The sequence below is a fragment of the Callorhinus ursinus genome, unplaced genomic scaffold (genome assembly GCF_003265705.2).
Source record: "Callorhinus ursinus isolate GAN/ISIS: 27379988/994484 unplaced genomic scaffold, GSC_fseal_2.0 scaffold117, whole genome shotgun sequence".
Taxonomy (NCBI): domain Eukaryota; kingdom Metazoa; phylum Chordata; class Mammalia; order Carnivora; family Otariidae; genus Callorhinus; species Callorhinus ursinus.
In genome coordinates this window covers 120062-145793 of record NW_027397179.1, presented here as the reverse complement: position 1 = coordinate 145793, position 25732 = coordinate 120062, and the positions used below count along the sequence as shown (strand labels likewise).

General features: G+C 58.8%; 1 protein-coding gene across 8 annotated transcripts in view; it reads right to left on the bottom strand.

The window, feature by feature from the left end:
- The window catches only part of CABIN1 (calcineurin binding protein 1), a 151476-nt gene that overhangs the window by 25599 nt on the left and 100145 nt on the right, over nt 1-25732 (bottom strand). For all 8 annotated transcript variants that reach the window (XM_025857272.1, XM_025857276.1, XM_073889746.1 and 5 more), the window contains one exon: nt 20335-20448. In XM_025857272.1, the coding sequence (XP_025713057.1) occupies nt 20335-20448 (114 nt within the window). The remainder of the gene's footprint in view (nt 1-20334; nt 20449-25732) is intronic.

The following is a 25732-nucleotide window of genomic DNA, read 5'->3' as shown; positions in this document are numbered from 1 at the left end:
GCACAGGGTAGCCTGGAAGGGGGCCTGTGCTCATTCTACAGATGAGGAATGGGCTCAGAGAGAAGAGCCTCACCCAGGAACATACCACCATGCCCCCAGCACCAATAGCTCTGGTGTGCACACAGCACTGTGGGGCACGCTGCTCCAGGACTGTCCACCAACTACCAGCAGCTCCTCCCTTGCCAGGTGAGGAGAGGCCAAGCAAAGGCAGAGACAGTGAATAGAGAGATGCTGCACCAAGCCCCGGCCTGCCACCAGGCAACTGCCCCCCGTCCGCTGCCCCCCCAAGCTTCTCTCTCACCACCTCAGTGCCTTGAGTTCCTTGTTTCCTCCTCTTTCCCCACACACCCAGAGACCTCAGATCCACCTGGCCCCTATCCTGGTGACACTTGTCTTGGTGCAATCTCCCTGAGCCAACTTGTTTCCACCTATCCTACACTTAGGCTAGTTTCTGCCCACTAGTGTTCCCAGTCTTACTATGTGCCCCTGCCAGGTGCCCTTAATCCAAATGGGCTTGGGTCCAACCTACCCCTTCAGCCAGGGGGATGTCACACTCTCTGTCCTCCCTCCCTCTCCCCCTGGAGGACCACTACTCCCTGCCAGGCAGTGGAAGAACCAGGCTGCGGTTCTAGAGGTCATTCACTCGCAGGGAGAGAAGCATGAGCACAAGCCACCCAGGGTTATGTGAGGACGAGAGTCTCCTGACTGGGTGCTCGCCACAGGTCGAGTCTCAAAGGAGTTCTAAATCCACATGGTGCTCAAGTCACAACAGCCCCTCGCCATCTACACGCATATCATCATTTGACACTCACATGTGGGGACAGGTTCAGAGAGGTTGGGCACTGGTTCAGAGTCACACAGCAGTAAGGTCAGTATGGCCAGGACCTGCTGCCAGGCCTGGCTGGCTTCAGAGCTGGTTGACTCCTCCTGGCTGTACGGAAGGCTGAAGCAGACAAGTGACACTTGTGCCTTGCACAGCTCATGACCTCACTTCATACCTTATCCACTTCCTGTAAGATAAAGTCAGACCAAAGGAGGCTGAGAACATGTGCTCATCAGACCTAGGCCAGGAAAAGCTATCTGTGTTACAGAGTATGTAGTTCTCTGGAAACCAGCCCTTGCGGTGCTCTCATGAGCACACTGAGGCCCAGGGTGGGCTGGGGCAGCCGGAGGTCCCATGGTCTTGGCTGTCATCGCAGGAGGGAGGCCCGTAGTGGGTGAGGGGAGCTCAGAGGTTCTGTGCCTGGCCTCTGCCCAGCAAAGTCTCTGGAGAGAGACTAGCCTGGGACACTGTGTGCTCCCAGTGGTCTCCAGCTTCCTCGGCTCTGCCCCAGGGACCTCGCAGTACCCAGCACCCCAAGCCCTGGGTTGTGCAAACCCTCTCCAGAGCCCCGTGACATGGGCACTGCCATTTCTAGCTGACAGACCATGGCACTGAGGCCCAGAACTGGGAGGTGGGAATCACTCTCCCTGAGCTCCCAGGAGGAAGCACTCCTGCGCACACTTCATGTGAGAGTGCTGAGACAGGGGACCCGGGTGGGCTTGCATCAGATCCTCAAGAATTCTTTGGGCCCAAAAGAGCCTTGTGCCCCTTCTGGGACTTATCAGTACCCTACACAGGAGAGCCCCCATGGGTCCTGATCACCCACAAAGCACCTGGATGTGCAGCACACAGTCCTCTGACTGCTGTCCAGGGAGGATGGCAGCTCATCCACCTCAGGGCCACCCCTGAAACCTTGGCGGCTGCTGCAGCACTCCGCCAGCCTCAGGGGCCCAGGAGGCCAGTCCATCCTGACCATGCTCACCCAGAGGCTGGCAGGAGCCCCGGCAAGCAGGGTCTAACCTGTGGGTTGCCTGCTCTGGGTCAATCCTGGCGATTGGGTGGCCCTGCCCCCTGTCTGGGTGTTGAAGGGCATGCTCCAGCCTGTCCGTGGAGGAGGACCGATGTTAGAAGTGGATGTGCTGGCCCTGGGCTGCATGCAGGCCCAAGCCTCCTCAGCCTCGGGGCAGGAGGAGCCCCATGCCATCAGAGTATCCCACTGCCTTTCCAAGGGGTATCTGACCCTCAATCTCCAAAGCAAACTTCGATGACTGATCATAAGAACACAAAAGTCTTGAGGACATCGCCTGGTCCTACAGGGACCTTCCCGGGCAGACCCCTCGCCCCAGTCCAGCTCCAGGACAGATGGGTCACCATGGAGAGGACAACGGTGGCAAGGGCAATAGAGAGCCACCTCCCCACCCCTGGGCCCGAGGCCCCTGGTTAAGGTCCAACTCTGAGAGGTGCTGACCCATCACGTCCCCCCCAGCTGCTGTCCACCCAGCAGCCCCTGGCAGCCACCAGGGAGGTAGGGAGGCCAGGGCTTCACCCATTTTCATGCTGGGAAGTTGTGTGGCCAACATTCCTCTTTGCAGCCCCTATCTGGCCCCTCCGCCCACCCTGTCCTGTCTGGCCATGTTTATTCTCTACACCACAGCCATTTCTACAATGCCAACTGCCCGCTGCCCTTAGGATAGAGGCCTGACCTCCTCCGAAGCACGCATGCTCCCATTGGCGGCTGCAGACAGGGAAAGCTGAGCTGGCTCTCCAGGAGCCCAGGGATGATCACCAAAGCCAGAGGAACTAGAGAAAGCCAAACTGAACGACTGTGGCCTTGTCTGGACGAGCAGCCCCTAGCAGGAGCACGTGAGGTGAGGAGGAGGGTGAGCAGGGTCAGAGGGCAAAGTGTGAACTGTCTCAAGGTGTCTGTTGAGTGAGGAGCCACAGAGAGGGATGAACAACACTGGCCTGTGGGGCAGATGCTGTCACCCTGTGTTACTTAGTAGAAAGGAAGACATGCTGTGTCCCTGACCCAGACCAGTGGGTGAATGTGTGCATGTCCCCAAGCCTCTGCCTCAGCATGTCCTCACCCTGGGGTGGACCAGCAGAGAGGGCAGATGGGGCACTGTTCACCCTTTTCTGGACACTTTCTGGTCACCGGAGCAGTGCAGCCCGCTGGAGTGGTAACCACAGCCTTCCTTGCCACATAGGCGCTTGGCCTTTGGCTCATGTGCCAGTGAGGGTAGGCAGCCCACAGCAGAAGTGGGTTCCTGGCCCAGTGAAGCCAATCAGATCCCAGAGTTGGGCTGCTGCCCCAGGCGCTGCCGGCTGAGCTGCCTAGGGGACCATGGGGCCCTAGTGGCCCCCTGCAACCATCCCTTCTTAAGACCTGAGCCAACACAGACCCGCAGGTCGCTCCTGGTTCCTTTCTGCTGACTGTGACCTTAGTCCCCACTTGACCTAACCCCATCTTTCTCCTTGGCTGAGTCCAGGGCTACCTTTAGGTGGCAAGAATGCTCCCAATCCTCAGCCTTAGAGTTTTGAGCTACCAACTGGTTTGGAGACACAAGCCTTACCGCTGCTCACCTGCCTCCCTGCTGTGGGACACTGGCTCCGTGTGATGTGGGCCTGGGCAGCCTCTCTGCCAAGTGCATGCCAGCCAAAGACTCTGGGCCTCCCAGTCTCATGCGAGCCAGCTTCTTCTCCCTTTCCTGACAGCTAGGACATTGAAACGTGCCTCTCCTCCCCAGTTCACAGACCCCCAGGTACAACTCCACTTCCTTCTCGTATGCTAGAGCTTCTGGTACTCAGGAATTCTTTAGACTGTGCTCTAAGGCTGCAAGACTGAATCCAGCTGTTTTGCCTGTATGACCACGAGTGAGCACAGTGGTGGGGAACAGGGAAATGACGTGCCCAGGGGAACAGACCAGCCGCGGTGGGCAGGGCACAATGCAAGGATCCCTGTCCCTCAGGCTAGGGCTGCGTCTGCCTCAACAGACAGCCGTGCCCATGCCACGCGCAGCTCCACAGGGACCAGCATGTGGGCCTCTGGCATGCATACATTCCCACCAGTGCCTTACCAAGAGGGGAATGCCATGTCCACATCCCCAGTCACCATGAGGCAGACTCGGACACCAGGGTTCTCATGGGCAGGGACTGACGCAGCCACAGGCCACATCAACTCAGCTTACCTGGCACTTCCAGCCCAGCCAGCTTGGGGATCAAGAGCAGAGGTGGCCACAGAGGGAGAGAAACAAGAACGAGACAAAGGGACAAGGCAGCTTCCTGGGGAGGACACAGTGGCATCTGGGCTGGGTGCTGTTGGACAGGGATCTCCCCACACAGGGGACCAGAACAGAGGAGAGACAGGTGGGGGGCCTGTGACATCAGGGACAGCCAATGGGACCGCGTGGAGGGGCATCTGTGGAGAGGGAAGGGTTGCAGGCAGGGCAGAGGAGGGAGGCCCAGCAGGCTGTGAGGCCTTTCGGGGCAAGCTGGGTCTTGGGGTGTGACTGATGGGGACCATGAGAGCCTCCCTGGAGCGAGAAGACGCTTACAATGGGCTCCTCTGAGCCCACCCCCATGTCGGGGCTGGGAATGAGATCTGCGTCCAGGCTTCTAGAATCGCCCACTCTTTGGAGGACTGCTGAGCTGCTTCCGCTTCATCTCAGGAGGGAAGCCCGCATCCTAGAAAAGCCATGTCTGACACGCACACTGAGAAAACTAGGACACTCTACCTACCGTCTGACCCCAGGCTCCTAATAAACAGCCTTTGTGGGCTTGGGGGGGTGGGGGGTGGGGGGGCAGCTCTGGCTTCTCTGGCTGGGCTGCTAAGTGAGGGGGAGTGACAGGAACCTCAGTAGGGTCAGGTTCAAGGCACGGTGGCTGCAGTAGCTGTGCCCCATGCCAGGTTTCTTCCCTGGATGGCCCCCACAGGATCCTCGTGCAGGGAGAGACCGAGCTGAACGGTGGGCAGGGGTGAGCAAACACCAACCACCACACAGAGGCGAGGGCCTAGACAAAGCTGGCACCGCATGGGCATGTGGCTTCCCAAGCAGGGCCACCACTTTCTCCTAACCCACAACAGCCCCTGGCAGAAACCCTTCAAATCTCATATACAGCATCAGAACTCACCCTGCAGAGCAGGGCTCAGTCCGCAGTCCAGAGGGGCCCCCGAAGCAGAACACATTTGAGATGTGATCAGAACACACATCCCAGGCACAGCACCCTCCCCTCTCTGGAGCAATGTGCAAGCTCTGTGATGGCACTGGGACCTCCCACTTATGCTGTGAGGGGACGGGACAGGGCTCCATCCCCTAGCAGTGGGGTAGCCCATTCAGAGTGGCTCCCACACAGGCAGGATGCTCCTGCTGGCCCCACAGCAGAAGGTCAAAGCCCAAACACAGCACTCGCACACCGAGCTGCAGGGGACATGGGTCTTATTTCTCCGTGGCCAGAACCTACCCTCCCCCAGCCTCCCCTGACTCTCCACAAGGCTCTTTTTGGCCCTGCCTCAACATCCCCCCTAACCTCCCTAGCCCCCAGGCCCTTCTCCAGGCCTTCCCTTCAAGCTCCACAGCCCACTGCTCTCAGAGCTCCCCACTCGACCACGACACTGCAACCAGGACACCCTGTGGTGGGCGCCCCACTGCCACAGGACAGAGCCAGCCTGCTGACCACAGCTGTAGGGCTGACCCAATCTACCTTCTCCACCACTCCTGCCCTGAGCCGTGAGGACCCTCACACCCCACACTGCCTCCCTTGGGTTCCCTCTCCTGGAACGCCTTCTCCCTGGTCTGACAATCTGGCCAACTCCTCCAGGAGTGTTCCTAACTACCTGCCCCCGCTCCACGTGCTGAGGCTGGTAGATACCCCTCCCCTGCACCCACAGCCCCTCGAGACACATAAAGTGGTACACTCAGGGTGCCTGGGCCAAGCGCTGGGGGTGGGTACTGACACTCAACCTCATACAGAAGTGAAGCTACGGAGGGTAGTGAGCTCCTGTGCTCCTGAGCAGAGTTATCTCCTGTCACCCAGGGGAGGGCTCCTCATCTGCAGCCCCTGGGGGCCAGCCTTCCACTTCCAAGGCCTCCATAGCACCACTGCATTGGGTTTCACACGCCCCTGCCCCTGTGGCAGAGCCAGGTTGACTTTCCACCTGTGGGGAGCCCGGACCTGAGCCTCAGCCAAAGCATGGCCTGGAGCCCAAGGCTCCCCACCTTCCTCCAAGTAGGTCCAGGTGGGTCTCTCTCTCGGAATAAAGCTCAGCAGTGACCTGAGGGGGCTGAGGCGGCCAGGCCCCGAGAGATGCTCCTGCTGCCTGGGTATCCCCGTGGACTCTCTCCTAGGCACAGTGTCCCCAGGGCACATGGCAGGCCGTACCGTTCTAACCTCCTGAGGTAGGTCTAATCAATCCCACTGTGCAGATGAAGAAACTGAGCCTTACGAAATCTGACTAGCTTGTCTGGAGCCACCCAGCCATATGGGTGGAGCCAGGCGTGGAGCAAGGGCCTGGGCCTGCCCTTGTGAGGGAGTCCTTGCTCTACCCCCAGGGGCACTGGTGGCCACAGCCCATCACCATGGAAACCAGGCAGGGACTCCTGGAGCTGGAGCTCTGGTTTGGATTTTAAACCCAATGCTGCTCTCTCAGAAGCAACTTGGTCAAACTTTCCAAAGAGGAAAAGTGGAAAAGGGGGGCTGGAGGAGGAGACAAATTCCCAAACTGAAGTCACCCCAGAAAGAAGGCCCGGCCACTGAGCTTAGGAAGCCTTGTCTGGGTTGGCAGAATGGTGGCAAGGCAGAGACCCCACAGCCTCTCTGGGGCTCCTGCCCCTCCTTCCCGGGAGCCTGGGCAGGACGGGAGTGTGGCCAGAGCAGGTGGCACCAGGCCCTTCCTGTCTGCTAAAGAGGCTGCCCTTTCATGTTTCCCAGCGGGGTGTGTGGAAAGTGTTCTTTTGGAAAATGCGCTGGAAAACCACTGACCTCATCCACTGGCCCACCTCTGGAGATGGGGAAACTGAGGTCAGCAGGGACCACGACCAGGAAGCCAACAGCAAAACTATACTCTGAGGGCAGAGCAGCGTCCACCTTGCCCAGAGTAAGGTGCGCAGGAAGATGTGTGGGCCAGACATGTGGGTATCCCCATCCCAGCCACGCTCCAGGCCCTGCTTGCCATCCACAAGCCCCAGCCACGCCTGCAGAGAGAGGCTCCTAGCTGGAGAATCCCCGTACAGGGCAACCTCACCATCACGCATAGTAAAAGATGGGAGACTTCAGGCCAGAGTGGGACCTCCAACCCTGGGGCTTAAGGGCAACCAGGGCCCCCCAGAGGGGCAGCCCCATGCTCTCAAGAATCCATCACAAGCCAAACCTGGTGGCCTTGCCATCGGATATGTTCTTGTAGGGGAGCATCTCTGGGCCATGGGAGGTACTGTCTGGGCCCCTCACTCGGGCTCCTATGGCCAATGCCCATGGCCTCAGGAAATCCATCCTCCTAGCTTCCACACTAGCTTAGGCTGCCTCAGAGCGGCCAAGGGCTGTGGGCAGCTCACCCCGAACCCCCAAGCTCCCCTGAGGGTACCAATGGCCTGTCTGGAGGGACACCCAGGAAGCAAGGAAGGGGAGGCAAAAGGGCAGCATTTGGCAGTGGGTGCCAGAGGGCAGCAGCCATGGCACATCTCTGGGGAGGGCAGGCAAAGGCCCGCAAATACATCCTGCCCTCCCTTCTGTCCCCACCCCTGTTGCAAGACCCCTTTGGGACCATCAGCTGCTCTCCACCCCGGCCACCTCCCACATCTGGAATCTTCCCTGGTGGGGGGATGCTACTGCTTCCTCTTTTTATCAACCAGGTGGGTTTGGAGGAAGCAGAATAGGAATGCTACGTGCTGCCAACAGCCCACCAGACACCACTGTTGCAGGGAGGACCAGGCAGGGCAGGGTGGGTCTCTCCCGTGACCTGAGGCTCCTGTCTACCTGCCCAGGACAGGGAAGTCACACACTCTGGTAGGGGTTAGGCCCAGAAAAGGCCCCGTCTGGGCTGCACAGGGCTACTTCTTGGGGCTCAGATATGGGACCTGTGGCCACCTCAACACAGGGCTGGGACCATTGCTCAAGTGTCAGGTGCTGGACACTCCCATCTCCCATCTCAGAGATGAAGAGATTGAGTCTGAGAGGTCATGTACCACCCCATAGAGGACATGGTACTTCCACACCCTGGTTCAATCAGCGGGTACACCAGGCCCACGGGGGCGGCACCATGGCAGGAAGCAGAACCCTTACCCTACCACTCCCTGGCTCAGGGGCCCGGGGCTTGCCACCTCGGGTTCCTCATCTGAAAACAGGGTAATGCAGCACCCCTCCTCCCCGCAGGCTTTGGATGGGGCCAACTGGTCGGAGCCTGGCAAGCAGGATGAAGCCCAGGGCAGAGGTGGGCAGTCACGTCTGCAGGCCCCTTCCTGTCTGCCCTGGACACCATGGCCAACAGCACGGGCTTTTACCTCAAACTTTGCCGGGCCGGGTGCAGGCTGGGTGTGGGTGGGTTGGTGGGAAGGGGGGAAGGGGGGGCAGGGAGACGTCTGAGCTCTTTGGGGTGGGAGTTCCAGCTTTGCTCCTTCCAGGCTGAGTGATGCTGTGCCCGTGCTGCCATTGTCCTTAGCCTCAGCTTGCTCATCATGAGATGGGGATCATGGCGTTGCAGGGAGGAATAACGAAGGAAGTGCCTGCCACCCCCGCGAGTCCCTGCACCCATGGAAGCAAGCCCTGTGGCCTCCCTCCCCTCCCTGGTAGAGGCCCACTCACTGGCATTCTCTCGTACCTTTTGGCTTTCCATCGGCCATACCCACCGACTGGCCGCCTGCAGCCTGGGGACGGGGACACAAGGAGGGCCTGCCAGGGAACCCCATCTTCTTTCTGGCCCTGAGGTAGGGTGTCTACAAGTGCCTACAGCCTCAGCAGCCAGAGCCCTCCCTCAGGCTCTCCCCTCGCTCCCAACCATCCTCAGGTCCTTGCTCCGCTTTCCAAAGCCTTGCTGAGGCCTGGGCCTCCTCCTAGAAGTGTGCCTCCCCCTGATGCCTTCGGCACCACGGTGCTGCCCCTCCAGATGGTGGCCTGGGGCCTGGGACAGTGTCCTGGGGGGTAAAGCTCAGAGCTCTCTGCCCGAGCTGAGGCAGTTACGTGCAGTGGCCCAGAAAGACACAGCAGGGACGTGTATCCAAGAGCAAGCCTCTGAGAACTAGCGTGCAGTGGGAAAAGAAGTCTACCCTGGAAAATGTTCTTCTCTTCAGGAATGTTAAACAGCAAGCTCCTGACGGAGCACCGCCGGTGGCTGGGTGGGGGGGCTGCGGGCCCGAGGTCAGTTCTGGATGTGTACACAATCACTGCCGTCCCCCCGGGCTGGCCAGAAACTCCGGCGTGGAAGCCGGCCCACAGGATGCGGGTCCCAGGCCTGGGCTCTAGTTTGGGCTCTGCCACTTGCTGGCTGTGTGGCCCAGGGCCAGTCACAGCTGTACCATCTGCGGGGGGTCTCTGCACCCCCTTGCAGGACTGGCACGGTGTGCGGGATCACAAACGCCAAGGGCTTAAACATATCCTCTCCCTCTGCCCAGGCATCCTGGCACTGCCACAACTGTGGATCCATATCTGGAGATGGAAACTGTCTCCAACGGCCAGAAAAGACTGCACACTGGGGGATGACCATCTAAAGGCTGTTTACATTTGATTGTTGGTGGTTTTTAAAAAATTCTAGCTGTGAATGAGGGCGGCTGGGCTTGGGCAGGGATTGAGGACTATGCTGTGGTCCTGTCAGGATAGGGGCCTGGGTATCCTGTGGCCTTGTCCCCACTGCTGCACTGCATGCCAGCCCCTTGGGCTGGGGCCACTCTGCAGCTTCTCAGGTGGGAACCAGCCCCCCTCACCCCCCGGCCACCTCTTGGGCTCACGAGGTTCCCACGGACAGGGAGACAGGGATGTGGACAGGAAGCCTACAGCACCTGTTCCAGGCTGAACCTGGGTCCAGCAAGCCAGAAGAGCTGTGAAGTTCAACAGAACCTGCAGAGCACAGGACATGGGAAGGAAAGAGAACCCGGGGATAAGCTAAGAAGCCATGCAAGTTTGCTAACCTTTTTAAAACTCTTAAAAACTGGACCTTTTTTCCCTGGAGAACTTGAAGTGAATCTTTTGTTTACTTTTGCAACTGGCCCATAGATCATCTCAACAATGCTAAAAATAGCACCACTGCAGCAATTTCTACTACAGCCAAGGAGCTCGGATTTCCTCAATTTAAACTTTTCCCTTCTTTTCTGTTCTCTAATTCCCACTGTGGTGTGACTGGGTTTCCTTTAGCCCTGATGACGGCGCTGCTGCGCAGCTCCCGGCATCTCAGTGAGGAGGAGGGGGAGGCCAGGACACCTGCCACAGTCACCTCCGCCGGGGACAGGGCCAGGGGCAGAGCCTGATCCAGTTCCTCACTGGCCAGGTGGGATATCTGCAGGTACCATGGGGGAAGAGGAAAGCCACAATGAACTCCAAGATAATTTCTTTTGAGAATCAGATGACATGGATGCGAAGTAGTGGGATGATGAGCAGCGGCCCCTCGGTGGCGTCCTGGAGTCCCACACGCACACACGCAGACGCAGGGCCCACACCACACCGGGTAGAAGTGTGTGAGCCAGTGGACCTGGCATGCCTGGTCCAGCCCACCCCCACCTGCACCCCCCCATGCTTCCTGTCCTCACAGCCCTGCCTATCATCCCACTGGTCTGAGGGAGCCCCATGTCCCTCCTCTGCCTGTCTCTAGGGCCCATCCACTGGCTGCCATTCCCACCACCTGGGTCCTGACTCAGGTGCAGACTTGCTGGCTAACCAAGCCTTGGTGTCCTCATCTGTAAGGCAGGGATAATGGCACTACCTACATCTCGTGGCTTACAAGGATTCAGTGAGCGGTCATGTGTAGTGAAGTCCCAAAAAGAAGCAGGTCAGCAGCGCTGTGGGCCCTGCCCCGGCCTGGCCCCTCCAGTACATCGTGTGGGCAAGTGTGACGTCTTGAAGATCTCCCTCCCAGCCCCTCGGCCCTACGAGGAAGTCCACACTCTGTACCTGGCCCAGCCAGTGCCTCTGCAGGCACACGGCCCCCGCCTGATGCCCATGCTGGCTCACACCTCCCTCTGCTCAGAAGCCCGCCGAGCAGGCACCTCCTCCAATGTCCCCTCCTCTGCCTTTCTCCCACTGTCAGCTCCCCCTCAGATTCTGGGGTCTCAGCCCTAGGAAGGGTAGGGGTTTATTCAGGCCTGAGGGTCTCAAAGAGCACGTGTACAAAAATGACTGCAGTGGTGGGGCTCAGGCAGGTCCTGACACTTGCTGGAGGAGACCAGCCTAGGGCAGGGTTGGGGTGGGGGGAGTGTCAAGAGGAGGTGGCGTAAGCTTGGGAAGGCTGGGCTGGGCCGCGACCCGGGGGGAAAAGACTGTGAGGAGACCACAGAGGGAAGCCCCTACTGCAAAATGGCCCTCAACCAGCATGTTTGCAGAGGCCGAAGAAGGCACTGAAGCCACAGGCCTGTGGGCAGGAGGGACAATGACAGCCAGGCGAGGTTCCAAAAGGGAGGCCAAAGGGTGGCGGGACTTACATTTGGCTTGAACAAACCCACCCCTGTCCCCACCTCCTCACGATCCTTCCCCATCTAGCCAGTCCTACCCAAAACCCACCATGAGCTCTGGGCTCCCACAGCTTTTGTTCACCAGCTCACCTCCCCCAGGGATCTGGGCACCCCTCAAGAGGGGGCCTCTCTAATGGCTTGAAGGAAGACAAAATGGGCCATAAGGTGACAAAGAGCCGTGCAGAGAGTGCCTCACCACGAGGAGGCCTCAGAGCAAGGGAGGGGCAAAGGACTCTACCCCCGAAGGAGGGGGCAGACGCACAGGACACAGTCTGCCACAGCACACAGCAGACATCACTAATGGAGCAGACAGAGCTTGGATGTGGCCACTGATTTCCCAACACAGCAGCTTAAGGAGCTGGTCATGGAGTAGGACAGACCTGGGTTTGGACTCCAGCCTCACTACTTGCTAGCTGTGTGATCCTGGCTCACTCCCTGGGCTTTTGCATGCCGGTCGAAGGGGGGCAGATGGAACCGATCTCTGCAGGGTCCCTCCCCTCTGCTGCAGAAGCACACCCCACAAACGCCCTTTCAGTGCCATTCTCTCCCATTACCCGGAACAAGCACATCAGCCGGGGAGTGGCCTTTGAACAGGGCCTGAAAAGAGGGTCACGAGCTCTGCTGTCCAGCAGGGGAAGGCAGGTCAGCCTGGCGGGCAGAGGACAGAAAAGGGCTTTTGATTTTGACAGCCTACGGCACCTGCTGGTGTCAACTTCCCCATCTGTACAATGGGGATAATAATAGTATCTAAGCCACTCACACATGCTGTGGAGGATCAAAGGCGGCACCCCAAATGAAGCCCCCAGTGAGTGCCTGTAAATGGGGCCAGTCCTGCCATTGCTGCCGTGGGCCCGGCTGGGCACAGATGCTCTGGGCCTGTGGCAACAGTGGCAGCCTCCGCTGTTATTGTGCTCTGCCTCAGGAGCCCCAGCCCTTGGGTGGAGCCAGGCAGGGTCTGTCTACCATAGACAGGTGGCCCAACCCCGTCGTGCCCACACAGGCCCAGTGTCCACGCCAGCCGACAGTGCAGTCCTAGCCTCTACCATGGCCCAGCTACTGACTCCAGCCCCCATCAACCTGGAATCACAGCCCCACCTGCTAGGGCAGGGCTAGATGCCCCTGTTCCCCTGCCCACTGCCACACCATCCTCCCTACCCAGCCAATGAACCATGCGGGCAACACTCCTGCTTGGGAGCAGCTGGGCTGATCCCAGTGTAGGAGCCAACCTGTCCCTGGCTTTCTGCTCTCCTTCCCTCATGTGCAACTGCGGGCCACCACCCACAGGCTTCAGCACCAGACAGAGTGAGGTTCACATTCTTCCTCCGACATGGACTGGTCGTGGGACCTCAGCCAAGGCACCTTACCTCCTGGCACCTCCATGAAATGGGTCCGTGGACACTGGACCTCCCTGACAACGTAGCTGGCCACGGCCCGGCGCACAGCAGGTTTAACAACGGGGCAACACGTTCCTTGAGGTGTGGGCACAGGGACAAGCAGAGGTGGAACCGGAACTGGTCACAACCGGTCCTGAGAGCAGCAAAGGTGACATGGGTGGACTGATTTCAGGAAAGGTGTGGGTCTGCTGCCAACCGGGGGCTTCCTATTCCGACATTCCCTGGCCCTGACCGGAGAGGGTGGGTGGGACTCTGCACTGGAGCGCCCCACGGGCTGAAACACCCCACGCTGACGCTTCTGGGGCTTGTTTACTGCCAGGAGACAGGACAGATCTGCTGCTGTCAGGAGCGGTAGAGGGTATAATTAACTGGGTGGAGACCAACACCTCGTCCCTGGGTCGTGCCTTGGTCTTCCCTGATGTCTGCCTGTTGCAAAAGGCCCCGAACTTGGGGCTGGCATCCGGGGGTGGGTGTCAGTGACTCAGCTCCAGGGGTAGGTGCAAGCGAGGCAAGGGCTGCCCACAGGCCCACCAGGCACCGTGCCTCTCGGGAACTAGGAGGGGGTGGGTAGTGGGAAAGAAGGGCCAAGTCTAGCCCTGCAGCAGGAGGCAGATGTCTTGGGCACAGACCCCAGGACCTGGCCAGGGCTCACCCAAGCCAGGATGGTGCCTGCTGTCCCTCACTCTGGGGCTGCTGGCTTCCCAGTTAACCCTGTCCCAGGGAACTCTCGAGGGCAGGGAGAATTCCTGCCAGGGGGAATGTGCTGGGGGTGGGGGTGACAGAGACACTGTTGTAGATGAGGTCCCTGTTTGGCAGTGCCCGGTGTGCTGGGCTCCAGAGGCTGTGCCCTGCTTGGCACCACCGGCCTCCATCTGGACCCCCGGCTCCCTCCCGAGGGCCGGGGCACTGTCTCAGGGGCTGGGCTACCCGCCTGGAAGGCGGGCCTGCTGTGCCTGCCCCTCCCTAATACCTGGCATCTGCTCACTGCGGAGGTGGAGGGGGACTCCTCCAAGATCACACAGCCAACTGGCGGCAAGTTAGAGTAGAAGGGGTGTGACTGATTCTTGCCTAGAAAGATGGGATGCCGCGGGTTTTAGAGGCCTTCTCTCCTTTCCCCCAGCTCTGGTGGGGTGGCTCTCCCCTGAGCTGGCTGCCCAGCCTCTGGGGGCCCTTTCTCTCACACCAGGGCCCTCAGCGAGCACGCAGGCACCAGGGCTGGGGACCACACAACACAATCGCTTGAAGAACAAAGACGGCTCATGACAACTGTATCTCCCAACACTTTAAGCAACAGGGACTCAGGACAAACAGAACCACAGAGCCCACCTGGTGGCTGCCAGGTAGCAGCGTACGCCAGAGCCGGGGCAGACGGAGGCATTAGCCACGGGTATAGGAAGGGCCTCAGCCTTCCCAATCACCCCATAGACAGGCCAAAATGAAAGTCATCTGTGGTTCTGAGTGCCAGGAAGGGCGGAGTGGGGACTGGTGAGAGGGAACCTGGACAGGATCCGCAGAACCACCTGGCTTCCAACGTGTGGAGGCACTGGTTTTGGAGGGCCCGTGACCTTGTCCTGGAGACCTGCACGGTGAGGAGGGAGACCAGGGAAGGCCATGTTTTTTGTACCAGTGAAGAACTGGAAGCTACTGCTCCCCTGGGCAGAGGGCAGGTAGATAAGCTGGAGGACAGACAGCGGAGCACTATGCAGCACTGACAAGAAGTACGCACGACCTGCATCCACAGGCACCAAAGGCCACGCCAGGCCGTGCAGAAAGGGGCCTGCGTGGTGGGCAGAGACAGCCCCGCACTTCAGACTGCCCCACTTGAGCCAGGGCAGGGCCTGAGCGTCTGGAGGGCCCCGGCCCTGTGAGATGGGCCTCTCACCACTGGCTCTAGCCACGCCCCTTCTTGTACCAGCACTGTCCTCCCGCGGCACCACTGGGATCCACAGATGAGCCCCAAAGCCCCATGCAGGCTGACTCCTGATCCCAAGGGTGAGTTGTGTGATGTGCCAAGCCCGTGCAGCGCGAGGGCTTCCATCCGCCTATTGTGACCACCCTGCCAACAGGCAGCCCCGTGCCCAATGCGGGGCCTGGGAAGGGGTGGAGTGGCCAGGAGCCAAGCCTACCTAAGTCCAAAGTCCGTGCTCTACTTAGTGGGCCCAGAGCCTGGGGACGTGCGCTGGGTGCTACTGGCCACGGGCTGCTCGCCTAGGCCGCAGGCAGACCCCCACATGGGGGCAGGAGTGGCTATGGGGGAGCCGTGGCAGGGCAGCCAAGTCCCAGCCAGGCAGCGCCTCCCCTCCACTCCCTCCGACTCGAGCCGCAGCTGTTGCCCACCCCACGCAGTCTCGGACGCAGGAAGCCGTGCTAGTTGGGCCCTCAGCTCCCTTTGCTTCTTTCACAGGGGCTGGAAACTGGGTTGAAACAAGAAAAAACCCTGCCTGCTAAAATAAGCAAACATTTTGGGAAAGGAAGGAGAGCCATCTCTGGCTTGGTTACTATGGGAACATTTCTGAAGCAACTCTAAGAGGGAGAGAAGTTCACTCTGGACAGAGCAGCCCAGCTCCAGCCTGTGCCTGGGCCCACCTGCCCAGAAGTGTGCACACCAGTACAGGAGGCTGTAAAAGCTTCTGGGCACCCAGAGACAAGCCCTCAGCCTCCACCGTGTGCTTGGAGCCTGCTTTCCTGGCCCCCTCTGCCCAGAGAGGGAAACCCCCCACCCCACAGCCCACTCAGGGCTGGGCATTGGCTCAGGAGGGTTCATATGACCCCAGGCCCAATCCCCACCTCACAGCCCCAGCCCCAGGCCTCCCTGTCTTCCCTGCTCCCTGTTCTGCACAGTTGGCCTGAGGAGCCACCTCTGAATCACACAGCCACACGCCTCCGCCGGTCCCGCCCGATGCTGTGAAGAAACAGGCACCGGGGCCCAGGCCAGGCCCTGCTGGGTCAGGGAGGGCTGCAGGACCTCAACCAACAACGTCCAACAACCCTGGCTCTGTTTTGGCAAAGACCAGACTGTTCCGCCCGGTGGGAGAGGGCTGAGGTAATGGGGCCCTCAGCCGGGACTCCGGCCTGCTCTGGAGCACGAGCCACGGCCCAGGAGCTCCAACCTGCTCGGCACACAGCCCGCAAGCAGGGATTTTCCACGGCGGAGGAAGGGGGTGGGCTGGGAACTGTTCCCTCGCAGCCAAGTTATGGAACAGTGGGACTGGAGATATGCCAAGTTCATTCCTCTCTCTCTCACATGCTCATCCAACCGCACTGCTGCGCCCTGCTACACGCCACGTCTACGCTGTGCGGCGCCCCAGCCAGCTGTGCAGCAGGCCTGCTAACCCCCATGTGCAAGAGCTCCCGTGAGGAGGGCTGCCATCAAAGCCCCAGGTCACACTCACCCGCCCCTCAGCATCCCTCTGGCTCTTCACCCTCCCCATGAAGGCTCAGCCAGCACTGCCTCAGGCATGGCCCAGTCTTGAAGAGCTCCCCCCCCCCGCCCCCCGAGGGTGCCTCTAACCGTGGCCTTCATTAATGGCCCTTTCCTGGCGCAGCGGCACCCGCCCTGCAGTGGGAACCCTGCCTCCAGCACACCCAAACTCCTCAAGAGTTGCCCCAACTCTCCCACGCGTCCCACGGTATCCTCCAGAGGCCCTCCACGGAGGGACCTGCATGCGGGGCTCTACTGCAAGCCTGCAAGCATCCTGGGGCAGGGCCACCACAGCAACCAGCACTGGCTAGACCCGGAGGATGTGCCTAGAGACCAGCTGTTAAGGGAAAAGGCACGAATGGAATCAGTCCACAAACAGTGAGCACCTCTCTGAGCCAGGCTGGGACAGCTAGGGCCTCCAAGAGGAACACGGCCCAGAGATAGGCACAGGGAGGCCTGCTGCAGCCTCCTTGCGAGCACAAAGCTGGGCCCCACATATGTGCCCACTCAAGGAGACCGTGGCCCTCCCACGGCACAATGCTGGGAGGCAGCTGAGTGAGACGGCCTGAGCCCTCACAGGGAAACTTCTCTCAGACTTAATGTCAGCAAAAAAAAAAAACCCCACCAAAACCAAAACAGAACCCACAAAAAACAACAAAAACAACCCCAGGTCACTGAAAAGCACGCACGTGTGTGCACACACAATTTTGTACAGCCGCACAACAAACTTGTCTGATTCTGTACACACACTTAAGATAAGAGAACAGCCCGACCATGCACAGAAGCACCTCTGAGAAGGCCGCGGTGCCTGGGCCCCACTGTGTGTCGGGGCTGTTTGCAGGGACAATGTGTGGCCCTATGAGACTCACACAATTTTCAGAAATTATCAATAACAGGAGGATCCCCTAGCCCGGGCCCTTGAGGATGACGAGGGGGGCTGTCCAGACAGCCTCTTGGGTGGCATGGGTGGTCCAGGACAGTGGGGGTTTTGAGGGATGGCAGGTCAGGGTGCCTAGAGCCCCCACCCTCACCCTCCCTGTACCTCCTCACAAGGGCCAGCAGCCCCATGCCTTTGCCCCCACCCCAGGCTGAAGCAGTAAACCCCAATGCACCGCGGAAGGGAGAAGAGCCAGCCTGTTCCTCCTGACCTACAGCCCCAGTTGTCAGAGCCATGGCCCCGTCCCAGCAGAGTCAGCTGAGGGGGCTCTAAATGCTCCTTTGTAAACGTGGCAGAAAACCATTTCCTCACACTTGGTCACACCTGCTAGACAAATTCCTGTACTGAGAGCACACAGGGTCAACACTCTCTCAGTGTGAGGCAGGGCTGGAGGAAGTGTCCACCCTGAGGGTCCTCCTGCAGCAGTGGCAAGGACGGGGGGTGGGGTGGGGGTGGGGCGCTCAGCAAGGGCCATCCTGTCACCAAGCAGCTGGGAGCACCTGTCCCTTGGGCACTTCACAAATAGGGGTGCAAGTGTTTGGCCTCTGCCCGAGAGGTTAACATTTCGGGCTGGAGAAGCACGAGGAGCCCCAACCCACCTCCAAGGAGAAGAGCCGAGAGAGCAGAGATGGCCGGGACTTGGGCCAGAGAGGGCCTGGGGGTGGTAAAAGCAGCAGGTTACTGGGAAGCATGGAGAAATGAACAGCTGACACAGCAGAGGTAAAACCACCCACATCACCCAGTCCAGGCTGGGTGGCCTGTATCTGCAGGGGCTACTGGCTACGGGGAGGCGTTGCCCAGGTGCCAGGCTCACCCAGGGCGCTGCTGCCTTCTCTCCCACAGGCACAGCCTGACTGCTCTTCTGCAGAACTCATTTTCTGGAAAGCCCCAGGAACCACAAGAGCTGCTACGGGGAGTGAGCCCAATGGGGAAGGGGCCTGGAGCACCCGGCTGCCAGCTCAGACATGCCCTGGGTTTACAGGCATCTGAGGTGCTGGTATCCTAAACTCTGTCATTAGTAAGGGTAAGCACTCCACCTATGAGGAAGAGAGGGAGGCTGGCTCTCTCCTTCCAACGTTACTGTATAGTCTTCGAGGGCAAACACCAACAATGGGAGAGGGGAGAGGGAGGGAAGCTGTATTCTTGAGCACCTACCATGTGCCAGATCCTGAATTAGGGTCATTAGCCCATTATATAACTTGATCCCTACAATTACTCTTCAAGGCAGGTTCTAACGTAGCTCGTCTGATAAAGGAGCTCAGGGAAACTAGCTAGCTGCCTGGCCCTAACTTCAATTTAGAAACTGCACAAAAAAAGGTTTGCACAACACTGACAAGGAGCCCATTTCATTAATATATAGAGTTCCTATAAATCAAAAAGAAAAAGATCAACAATCTAGTAAGAAAATTAACATGAGCAGAAATGGCACAGAAGAAATTAGAACTGCTAATGTGGTATCACGGGCAATCCCACTAATAATAAATGAGACACAATAGCATTGCTCACCTACTGAATAAAGGGCAAATATGTAACAGTTAAGTAACAGAGAGTGTAGAAGAGGTCTGAAAAAAATGAATCTGTGTTTGGGAATGTGGGCTGGATCTCTGGAGGGTACTATCTTCTAAAACTTGAAAGCACCACAAACCCTCTGACCAGGGAATTGTTTCTAGGAATTTATCCTATGAATGGATTTCCACATAGCAAAGATGTATACACAAAACACGGAAATAACAAGACTGGAAACCATCTACATGCCCATTAATAGGTAGGGTATGGGGAGGTAAACTGTGGCAAATCCATATGTTGGGAATACTATGCAGCTATTAAAAAGACAGAACCAGTTCTTAAACACACTAAGATATATTTTTAAGTGAAAAAGAAAAAACCCCAACAACAACAGAGCTCAGAAGCACGTGTACTTTGTCCTTTGTGTATATGTTTGTGCCCTGGCTTATAAACAAGACACCCTCTGGAAGGACACACACAGGATGAGGAACAGTGGCTGCTGAGGGATGGTGACTGCGGCCTGGGCATCTGCAAACCCTTGGTACTGTGTAGACTGGTTACAGGTCACATCTACTGCTTGTCTATAAAATACCCAGGGCGGGGGGCGGTTGCTGGCAGAGGCAGAGCTCCTAGGCTCCATGGCCCCTGCCTAGCCACTAGAAGGTCAGAGCCCAGGAGAGAAGAGCCATGGGACCCAGACCCCTCGGTGCCTGCCTGGCTCTCAGTGGGGAGGCCCCCACTGCCATGTGCCTCGAGAACCAGCCTTTGACACACCCCTCCAGACCCAAGACCTGCTCTCCTCAGCTCCTGTCCAGGCCAACCTCACCCTTCAGTTTCCTGACATGTAACAGGGCATCAGGGAAAACAGAGAAGACACCAAAGCTCAGAGGGTCTGGGTAACTTGACAAAGCCACCCAGCTAGGAGCTGGCTGTGCTGGGAGGGGTGGATGAGGACTTGCTGGTGGAGCAGAGTGAGGGGCCAGCTGTCTCTGTGCAGGACAGAGCAAATGAGGGAGGGATGGGCCTGGGTGGGGTGGCCAGGAAGGGTAGATGTGGGCTTTAGGGGGCCTCAGGGATGGAAAGCAGACAGGCCTTGGCGACAGGCCATGTCCTGGCCAAGAGGTGGGTCTCTACCCTATCCAGAATGTCAAGGCTGGAAGGGCACTGAAAGCCCAGCACTAGCCAAACTTGTTTTTTAAGCAGTAGACCTGGCTTCGGTCAGAATTTCCTAGGCACCCAAGACCACATGAGAGCACATGGAGCCGCTCTAGGAGAAGCAGACCGTGGGCCTGGAAACCCCTTCACCACTTCCTGCTGCAGCCCCAGATTACCTGGGGCTCCAGAGAACACAATGAGCCCATCCATGCCTCTCCCCACAGACAGGCAAATCAGTGCCGAGAGGGGGCAGCGACTTGCCAGAAGTGGCTCGGCAGGCACGGCCCCACTCCCGAGTCTGGCGCACTCTCGACTACGCCACCCTGCCCGCCCTCTGAGAATGCCTCAAAGCCCTGGTCCTGGCAACGCCCGCCCAGGGGGACCATTCGCACACCTCCGGCGCAAAGCAGGGCAGCAAGCAGCCTCGGAAATCAACAAGGCAAAGTACTCACGTTGAAGAAATTGGTCTTGTTCCTCTCGCAGAAGAGCCCCTGTGCCGGCATGTGCTGCAGCTGTTGCCACGGGATACCGCTGCCTAGCAACACGTCGCGGGCCCACTGGAGGTTCTGGGGAAACAAGAAGTAGGTTGGAAGTGAGTGTGTGGGCAGCTCGCGGCGCCCACGGGGAAGGGAGGCAGTCCCCTCCTTCCTGGCTGCGTTGGCAGAGCGGCGATGAGCAGTGGCTCCTGCAGACACCGATCCCGCAGCTCCAGGGAGCTCTGGCTTTGGGCTTTGATCATCTGGCTGTGGGGTACATTTCCGGAACTGATTTCCTGCCTAGCATAGCTGACTTAGGAGATTGTGGCCTCAGATTGCCCCAGAAGGGCACAGACAGGGACCCCTCGCCCAGACCGGCCTTGAAAAGCTGCTACATGGACCCACTGCCCCACCTTCTGTCAGGGGGACCCCCGCTGGCCCAAAGGGTCAGCCCTAACTTGTCAGGGTGTCAGCAGTACTCCTCGCAGCTGGCGACACAGCCACCTTAGGCTTGGAAGAGCTGGTCCCTGTGGGATGCCAGGGGCCCAAGTGCTTGGGAGGGCACGGGGGTTCCACCCATAGTGCTCAGGCCAGTGCTCTCTGGAATCCAGGCCCAGGGGCCCAGGAAGGTGGGAACAAGAGCCTGCTAGCCCTTGTGGGACTCTGGGGCAGCGAGAGAGGCTGGGTGTGGGCTTGGCTGCCTTGGCCTTCTCTGGGGCCTTCTCACTGACTCAGAGGGCAGCCCTTCCCCATCGGCTGCCTGGCCTGCCACCTTCCCCTCTCAGGTCTTTCCCACGGAGGCTCCCACGCCAGGACCATCTCACCCTAGCACCTGGGACAGTGCTTACAAGGGAGAAGCCAGCAGGGGGCAGAGCTGGGACTGGAACCTGGACGTCCCAACATCAGACCCTCCTCTTTTCCACAGCACCCATCTCCGCCCCCCCAACGCCCAGCCAATCAGTACTCCTCCCCCACCCCCATTCAGGTCCCTTCCTTGCCTCTCTCACCGCTGGTGCCAGGTCTTTATCACCTCGCGTCCCAATTGCTTAACGCCTTCTCACATCTCAGCCTGCAAGCCTGTCTCACCTGCTCCCACTGCGCTCAGTATTGGTCAGGCTGAACTTATGAAATAGTCCCCCTAGTCACAACTTCTGGCAAAAGTGCAAACCCCAGCTCCCTGGCTTGCTGGCTGGGGGCCCCTGCTGGCCTGCACCTGAGCCTCTGCTCCTACCTCTGCACAGAGGGACACGCCCCAGGGGCTGCTATAGGGGCTGAGGGCTGCTCTGCACCCAGCACCAGGCCAGACCCTGCAGCTGTAAGGGGGTGGGACACAGAACTGAGGATCCCTCTGGGATGGAGACAGGTAAAATTTCAAGCACGCATCTCCTGGATGACACACTCCCAGCAGACGAAGCTAGCTCTTCCGTGGAAGCCCGAGGGAGAACATCATCTCCTGGGAGAAGCCTGGATGATTAAGCCTGGCAGCGACTCTAAGGCCATTTCCTATGGGGACATGGCCTGGCTCTGAGAGTGGCTGAAGGCTGAGGCCCTGTAAAGTCAGGGCTGCCCTTGCCCAGCAGAGCTGCAGCCCAGCCTGGTCTAAGCAGGTTCAATGTGGGGCTGGGGGCTAGAGGGCCATGGGCAGCCCAGCGTATAGGAGAGCAGGGCCAATCCCAGCTGGACGAGAGGGCACATGCTGTCCACAGCCCTCTGCACAGCTGACCCCTCTAAGCCAGCACTCAGGAGGCTGGCTTTTTTGCTCAGAGCCCTCCTTGAGCCCAGACACCTGCTCAGATACATCTGACATGCTGAGATCAGGAGCAGACTGAGACTCCAATCAAAACAGCAAGGCGAGCCCAGAGTAGGAATTACACCAAGGGCCGTGTGGGGGCTGCTCTCGTTGAGGCTCCAGCAGCTGTCAGGAAGGGGCAGCCATAGCTACAGTCTCCTGAGACATTACTTCTCCAGGACTCTCAGGCCTTTCTAGGGCCTCAGGGACTGATGCCACAGCCATTCATGGTGAACGACGAGGCTTCCTGAAGGCCAAGGCACCTCCTCTCTGCCCCCACATGGGGAAGGCAGAAACAGGCAGCGGGGAGGGGTTACCTAGGCAGCAACAGTCCCTGGCCCTCAGCCCGGGCCCTTGACCAGGAACACATGGGCCACTCTGCCCTATACATAGGAAGAAGAGTGAACTACTCAGTCCCAGCCTTCAGCTTATGAGCTCCAAAGAGCCAGGAGGATCAACTTGCAGTTCACATTCCAGTGTCCAGAGCAGTGCCCAGCAGTCTGGCTCAGAGACCCTGCCTCCCAGACCAGTCCATTAAGAAGCCTCCTGAGGCTGGTTACAAGCCTGGCCTGATACTTCTGCCAGGGGAGGGAGGGTTGGCGGTGGACAAATGGAGCGCAGAGAAGGGAAACGGTGGGTCAGGCGTGCTTCATTACAAGGAATGAGATCCAACTCAAGATTAGTTCACGCTGATCAGGGCTCTTCAGGGCCCCGGGACATGGGATCCAAATAGAAGATAAAGCCTGAGACATCTAGCAGGCAGGGCAACCACTCAGGGAGTCCAGGAGAGAAGCTCACAACCTTTATCAGTACTCAGCCATGATCCCTTGGTCTCAGTGCCACTTGGCTCAAAGTCTCTCCCAAGTGAGATGTGAGAGGCTGCCAGTCTAATCGGCCATGAAGGGGACCCTCACAGAAAGGAACATGAGACAGAAGACCAATACCTGAACTTCAAATACGACAGGTGAGCCCACCTGACCGTAACCACGGAGACAGGGCACAAAGGAGACCCACCTCTGGTCCAGTCTAAGTAGGTGAGTGAGGCTCCTAGGGGAGATGACACCTGAGCTATGGTCCGCCCGTAGAGCTATGACACAAAAGCCCCTTCCAGGGCTCCTTTGGGACTTAAAGGAAGTATCCAATTAGCAGCAGTTTGAGAAGGGTGGGGAAATGAGACCTGAAGAAGCATCTCCATGGTGGCCATAATTTTCATAAGAACATCAAGAAAATAAAATACAACCAAGACTTCCATGTGGCTTGGGGACACATGAGAGAGAATGGCGCCAGGGCCAAGCTGGAGAGAGTGGGGGACCCTGCATCCCTGAGCTAGGTGTCTCATTCCAGGCCCCAAGGCTGCGGGACAGGAACACACATCCCTGCAGGGCTTCTGTTTCTGCCATCACTCTGCAGCTTCTCCCATGACACCTGCACCAAGACAGCCCTTCCCACCTGAACACTCAGGCAAGAAGGTTGCAGGGCCACGGAGGGAGGAGGCTGGGGGAGAGGTCCCAGCACTCGTGGAGACCTGTAAACCAGCCACTTGAGAAGAGTGCAGAAAACGCAGGCCTGCCAAACCTGATCAGGATTGTCAACTAGCCTCCTGCAGACTTGGCCCCTGAACACCAGCAGAGAGAGCAAGGCTCCTCAGCCGTCTCCCAGGTCCGCCAGAGAGAGCCGATCGATGGCTAAGGCACAAAGCGTCCAGACGGCTCACAGGAGACCTTAGCTAATTTATGTCTGAGGCCCCGAATGGGAGCTGACAGGGACAAGGAAACCTGCCCGTAAAACGGACAAGTGCTAGGCTGGGGAGGGGAGGGGAGGGGAGGAGCAGGGGCAGCTTACCCACCACCACCGTGGCACACCTGTACTGCAGAGTCTGCCCTGCAGCTTCACGCTATGGGGAGCTGAGAGGCACGATGCCACCTGGGCCAAGCACAGCACATAACTCCCCATCCCATGTATCGCCAGTTTACCGAGGAAACCGAGGCTCAGAGAGGTCCAAGAGTTGGTCCGAGTCCCCCAAGCCAGGAAGTGGCAGAGCCAGACTTGCATTCCGGTCCAGACCCGAAGGACTTAAGGCTTGGGCTCTTACCCTGCCCCCCCCCCACCCCAGGGTGGGCAAGTCACTTTACAAACCTGCCTGGGGTCATGCTATGTGCAGCTCCAAGGCAGCCCCGTCTCAGGCCTTGAGCAACCTGTCACCATGCCACTGGCCTGAAGCTTCAGTTTACCGTCACCCCGGGAATGGGAGAAACACCACAGGGCCACTTGCCAGATAACAGCACCAGTCTTCCTGGGATCCATGGGCTCCCTGAAGCTTGGTACACAGACCCTCCTCTGACACAGGGCAGAACACACTAAATGCCCAAACAGGGGGCAGATGGAGAGTGGAGTCCTGATGAGAGGCGGGGAGAAGAATCCCTAGAAGCACATGGCACCTCGAAGTCCCCCACCGCCTGTAGCCTAGACACCGCTATCCTGCCATAAGGCACAAGGACCCTCCTGACTCCTCTGCTTGAAGGCCTCAGCTCCTTCAGAGTGAGAGCCAGCTCCATATCTCAGTTTACCTGCACACACGCAGGCTCCTCTCCTTCCCTCCCCTCTCCCATCATGCGGGGCCCTGTAGCCATACCTGCCTCTGCCCCCACCTTGGTCCCTGCAGGTCTCTCTGCTGGCGCCATCTCACCCCACTCCCACCTGCCCCCCAATACTGTCCCCATAGCCCCATGGCCACCTTAAACAGCCTCTTCTGCTGACCCTCAGATGGCTTTGTTGTCTGCTCCCTCTTGTGTGTCAGCCCCGTGAGGGCAGGGACACCATCTGACTTCTTCACTGATTGCCCCTCAGGGGCTAGACCAGTATGGGGCCCACAGAAGGGATGCGAGAGATATTTGGGAAGAGTGAAAGGAATGGGCAGGGTTTGAGCTTGTGGGACAGTCTGAGAGGCCGAGGCAGGAGTGCCGGCCGTACACGGTGGGCGTGGGGGGCCCAGGACTGGAGGCAAGAGTGCTGGGGCAGAGCCATCACCCTGAGCTCCTTTACCCAAGGAAGCTGCTGGGAAAGAGCTCACGTGCTGGTCAGACTAGAACATGAAGTCCATCTTTCAAGACACCCTTCTCTATTCTTTCTTCAAAACAGTAATTCAGAAGCCCTAGGTTTGCCTGGCAGTTCTTCACAAGGGCACGCAGTGGTACACACTGAAGTTTTATTGAAGGAATAAACGAATGAGTTCCCGGTAGTCTTGGAGTCCTATGACTAACCTCTTGGGGCCTCAGTTGCCCACTTGGAGGATGGGGGTGGCAGTGACCATCAGGCCACTCTTAGGGTCGGTTGAAGAATGCCAGAAATAGCAGATGGGAAGCAACTGTCTACAAATGCCCCAAGTTCTCCACCTGCGCCTTGGGGAGAACATCCCTGCCCATGCAGCCCACCCCCCTGCCAAGCCGGGCCTTCCCACATCTTCTCTGAGGACCTGGCCTTGCCCCTGAACTTGGCAAAGTGTGCCAGTGCTCCTCCTCTGCCCTCCCCACATGGACCTGAAAAGCCAGGACTGAAGTGTACCCCCTGGCTGCTGGGTGGGTTTGA